Source organism: Lolium rigidum, chromosome 5 (genome assembly GCF_022539505.1).
Source record: "Lolium rigidum isolate FL_2022 chromosome 5, APGP_CSIRO_Lrig_0.1, whole genome shotgun sequence".
NCBI classification, from domain to species: Eukaryota; Viridiplantae; Streptophyta; class Magnoliopsida; order Poales; family Poaceae; genus Lolium; species Lolium rigidum.
Genome location: NC_061512.1, coordinates 51,997,813 through 52,003,023, shown reverse-complemented (window position 1 = coordinate 52,003,023; position 5,211 = coordinate 51,997,813). Strand labels below are relative to the sequence as shown.

Genomic DNA, 5,211 nt, shown 5'->3' with positions numbered 1-5,211 from the left:
GTCTCCAAGTCTTCCTGAACCTCAGCCTCTAACTGTCTTAGTCTGTGATTTTAGCTCCTGGATCCCATCACAGAAGCAGGCCCACATTAGGGTTTGGTCATCTGCACTTGCACCTTGATGCCTATTACAATAATTATCACCATACCATGATATGGAAGTACCCAGCTTTATTATGCATGGACCATATTTTTACTACTTATGAGGACCACCTGACACCTGTCCACACATACCTAGTAATTTTCCAATACTCTAGTGAACACCTGTGGTGGCAATTTGACAGGATGTGTGGACAGCATGATGCTGGATTTTCAATACCGCAGTGAACAACTTTGGCTATTATGACCACCCTGCCGACCCCGCAGTTTTCGAATATATCAACCGGTAGTCAAGTTTTCAAAATTTTACTATGCTTGTGTCCAACATGATAAGTTTTCAAGAACTTGAGGCAATAGAATTTCCCAAAAGCAAGAGATAACCCAGATATGCAGAGAATAAAAAAATGAATGAATGGTGGCGAAAGTCTCTTATGGGAAGAGAGGTACATAGGATGTTGATTGGTGATGAACACATTGCCCATGGCATTTTGCTTAGGAAAGAATCCTTCGAAAATGACAACTGGGATGTCCTTTTTATCCTAGGTTTTAAATCTTTTGGGCCTTTTTCTAGCTGGAATTTTCCTTGTCCTCACACAACAAGATATGGTTTGCCTTTTCTTTTGGTCCACACAAAATGTACTGTCTGCACCACACAACTGTAAGTAGACAACAAAAAAATTTAGTGTATTCCTTGCGCAATTGTCGATGTAGCAAAAACAATTTATTGATGCAGCTAAAAGAGTATGTACAGTAACTACTACTTTCTCTAAGAGCCCCCTATCGATGGATTCCCCACTCTGAAGTATCAGGCATTCAGGAAGCCAGCGAAGTCCTTGGGCAGTTGTCGACAGAGCAAGCCAGGACGTCTCGGTAGTCACGCGAGATCGTGAAGTGGTCATACACATTGCCGTCACGGCTCTTCTTGTACTCAAACAACAAGGATGAGTGATTGAAGGCCGTGAGCTTGGCGAAACCGTGGTCAAAGTCCCTGAAGTGACTCCATTGGATCTTTGAACTGGAGAAGTCCGAAAGGCTGGCACCAGCGCCACCGACAACAACATGTGTCGTTGCCTGGAATGGGCCACTATAGTGGTTCGATGCGTTAACAACACACTGACTCTGCAACAAATCACAGATTGTAATCATCCTTGTATATAGAAATGTAAGCCTAAGCCGGCAAACTGCAATTCTGTACTGTAGCATTACTGGCAATAGACTTATCAGATCTAGCCATACAGTATATAAAGGAACTTTACTTTTCCATTCTACAAAATTGAATTGATCCGGTGCACATGCAATTTAGAGACACACCTGGTATACTGGACAAGTCCTTTCATAATTGTGGACGTGACCGTAGAAGGCAAGATCGACTTTGTACTTCTGCCAGAGTTCTTGCAGCGCTTCTCGCCCCATTGGTTCCTCAAACGTGCCTTCGAATGCGTAGTAAGAGTTGGATGAGTACCCCAGAACACGGTGTGCAAGAAAGATGAGCCATGGTTGCTTCTGTCTGTCAACAGACGACAGGCAGTGCTGGATGAACTCATACTGCTCGGTCCCTGGCCTCCAATCTTCTTCAGTGTGGGCTATGCAAAACCTGAACATGCCATAATCGGTAGCGTACCTAAAGAAGGATAGGTTTTGCATCAGTACATGTTTTTATGAAGAGAAGTAAAATTATCAGAATGACATACGAAGGAATTGGTATGGCCTTATTTAGCTATCACAATTACCAAAACTTTGCACGGTTCTCAGCAGGAGTGTAGAACACAGTTTGCGCAGGAACACCGCATTCTCCACCAGAGTCGAGATTTCCATAGAAAGAACCAGTTCCAGGCCAGTCTCTCTCATGATTACCGCTGTGAAAACATCCATATTTTTAGAGATTTAAACAGTGCATGGCAACACATTTCAATGTTCCAAAACTTCATACTGAACAGACCTGCCAATCATGTAGGGAACAGTTGAAGCAATCGGTTCAATCTGAGCAGTGAACTGATCCCACTGTGACAAATAGCCATTCGCATAGCAAATGTCCCCGATGTGGACCACCATGTCGACATTGTCCAGGTCTCTGATGATCTGGTTTGTAGTGTTCAGTGAGCCTGGCTGGAAGTCATTGTACTCATTGGAACCATCTGCCTCTGCCTGAAGAAAGTTTTCAGAAAGAAGAACCATTACACTTCCATAATGCCTAAATTTCTATATGAATAAAACTAGGATATAGATGGAAGAACATGTAACCTTCCCCATGTCCCCAAATATAACAACCCGTTGCAAAGAATCCTGTCCAGGATAAGGTGACGCTTTAAAGTTATATGACTTGCTCCAGATGCGGGTACCATTCGGTAACCTATGGCCAAGCCTGTAGGTGTACCTGTAATGTTGCAGCAGCCATGTTTGCTTACTAACTGGATCGGTCCTAATTTCAGAAGGGTTCAAACAGGAAAGGAAGATTACATACATTGAGTCTGGCCACAGATCCTTCAAGTAACTAGTATGAATGTAACCAGGATGGCGCCAACCAACTGTTCGCGCCGGTGCACCTGCACTTGCATATTGGAATTGTATGCTTGGTTGAGGAGTTTCAGAGGAAACTAAGTGCTGCAACTGGTACAACATAAGAAGATCCACATCTTCTATTGATTATAAGAATCTCAAGTTAACTAGCTTATGTTCATCTTAAAGAAAAACAGGGAAATAGCGGCGTACCACACATGCTGTTTCTGTCGAATGTCAGTGTCCCAGCTGGAGCGAGAAACCTGCGTCCTCCCTTTTCACCCCATTCAACAAAAGGAACTGCTTCTTTGATGTCGTATCCGCTTGTCCAAGTGACTGTCATCTATAATGGTACTAATTCAGTCACATTATTGAATTTCTAACAAAATATTAATCTGGCATGGGTGTAAATTTTTTTTTTTTTGCAATGTGGGTTCTTTATCAAAAAGATGTTCCACGTAGTTTGAGAAATAGCACATGCTAACTAAGTCCCAGTTGCAGGTTGGTAGACAAGCTTACTTCGTTCCAAGACTTCCCCTGCGCCAAACGTGGGTAGACGGGTGCCTTTGGATTCGTGAATGCCACCTTGTTCGAGACGGCAATCAGCTTCGGCTGTGACCAAATTGGTAAAAGACGAAATGTTTCTTCAGAATAACAATGGAGTTGTCGCAATGCAGAGAGGTTCAGAAACTACAGTAATTTTTTACCTTCAAGAGACCCCCAGAAAAAAGTGCAAATGAGAAGTCTTCCCTCTGGTTGATGAGCTGGAGCTTCAGGTAGCCCTTTCCGGACTTACTGTATCCATCATTCTTGAATTTTGCAAATTGGTACTGCGATAAAAAAGAACACTGAAAATCCAAGGTTCAAGAACAAACAGTCTTCCGACAGACTGAATACCAGTTGAATCAATGGAACAGGAATAGAATCTGCCAACCTTGATGGGTGCTGTGCATAGCGCCGGAGGGTATTCCCTCTTGTTCTCAGGCTCACAGATTGCTGCACTGAAAAACCACAGACAGGAAACGCAGAACGGCATCAAACCCTATGTTTTGCCATTCCAGGTAGTGGAACTGGACTGAAAATACAAGAACAAAATTGTATGGATGCATTGGTAGATGAACTCAAGAGAATGTCTGAATTTGTTAAGTTCATACAACAAGTTGTAGCCTACAACCGATCTACGCATAAACGTGGGTGATACTTCCTTGCCTAAACGTGGTATACTGCTGCTGTTACCTGAAATTGGCTGGAGAGAAAACTCCAATCCAGTCGTCGGCGGAGGGGTTGGGGTGGAAGAACTCCACCTCGACCCATTCATTGGTCTGACCGTTCTGTCCGAGAACAGTAGGGGACGCCTCGACATGCGCCGCGCCGTCGACGGCGAGGGTCGCCCTCTCGACGGCTATCCTCGACAGCGGCTGCTCGCCGCCGCCAGGGTGCGCCGCCGCGGCGGTGCAAGCCGCCATGATCCAAGTGGCCACCGCCGCCGCCACCCACACCAACAGCCTCATGCTCTCTCTTCACTCCTTGCCAAAAATGAAAATCCAACCCGAGAGAACAAGAACTGAAGAAAAGATCCGGGAAAAGGCGGCAGCTTGAGGTCTCCTCCGAGTGGAGTGTGATCCGAGAAAGGGACGCGGAGTTATATTTCCAATCATCGAGTCGAGACCGGGGGTACATAGCACAAACAGGAGAATATTCGTGAGAACCCAAATTCGCGAGTGAAATGTGGCACCGGGAGCGCAGGCTGGAAGTTAGCACACAGGCAGCAGTAGGCGTTTGACCGTCCGAAATCGCCATTTTAACTAGGCGTGACCAAAATTTGCGTGAAAGATGTTTTTTTAGTCGGATCTAAAATGGCGACATAAACCGTCTATTTTGATTCAAATGGGTCGGTCACGGATAAATAATGAGTCGCGATCCGTTTAGGTTGGGATGCACCTAGCGGCCACACGCATGTTGACGTTCCCTACCCATTGTCAAGGTTTGACGCTCTGCCTCTAATGAGGATGAGATGTTGCCAAATCTCTTGTGGGCTTCCCGCGTGTCCGGTTGGTTCCCGCCCTCGCTGGCTCCTCTTTCCGGTGTGTGTGCTATGGTGGATTATTGCCCACGGCAGGTAAACATCACGCACCCGGCCGGCCGTTTTCCGCTTGGTCCACGCTCTATAAAAGTGCCCTCCGACATGGCGAGGATCACCACACATGCGTCACCAACCGCCAACCATCTATGCCTCACTGGTAGATCACCACCTAGACTGCCATCACGCAGATCTGCCTCTCCCGCATCCCGCAAGCCTCCTATAGTCCTATGAGGACGTCGACGTGCATGCCATGGAGATGGCCCGACGCTACGTCAAGTATGAGGTCGGCTTCGAGCGTGAAGGCAAGGTTGCTCAGTAGGCGCTTGGGGAGGTGGTCGAGGCAGCACCACAAGATCACATTGCGCGAGATTCACACTATCGCGACCAAGGAGATGGTGGAGGCGGTGGCGAAGGAGGCCACCGCAGCGGCTCTGTGCGAGATTCGGCATGAGGCAGCCATGGTGACAATGGAGTTGGTGGCATGCGGGGACACCACCATTGTCCTAGGCGAGCTTCGCCACGCCACCGCGGTGCGCA

General features: G+C 46.8%; 1 protein-coding gene across 1 annotated transcript; it reads right to left on the bottom strand.

Moving 5' to 3' along the window:
* Nucleotides 1-758: 758 nt before the first annotated feature.
* On the bottom strand, nt 759-4,102 carry LOC124652967 (probable inactive purple acid phosphatase 1). The gene is made up of 11 exons (XM_047192019.1): nt 3,828-4,102; nt 3,526-3,592; nt 3,299-3,421; nt 3,111-3,203; nt 2,805-2,934; nt 2,557-2,638; nt 2,337-2,469; nt 2,035-2,240; nt 1,826-1,951; nt 1,407-1,716; nt 759-1,214 (listed from the first exon to the last, which is right to left on the bottom strand). The coding sequence occupies exons 1-11, from the start codon at nt 4,100-4,102 to the stop codon at nt 909-911; spliced, it is 1,851 nt and encodes a 616-aa protein (XP_047047975.1). The 3' UTR covers nt 759-908.
* Between the last annotated feature and the right edge of the window lie 1,109 nt (nt 4,103-5,211).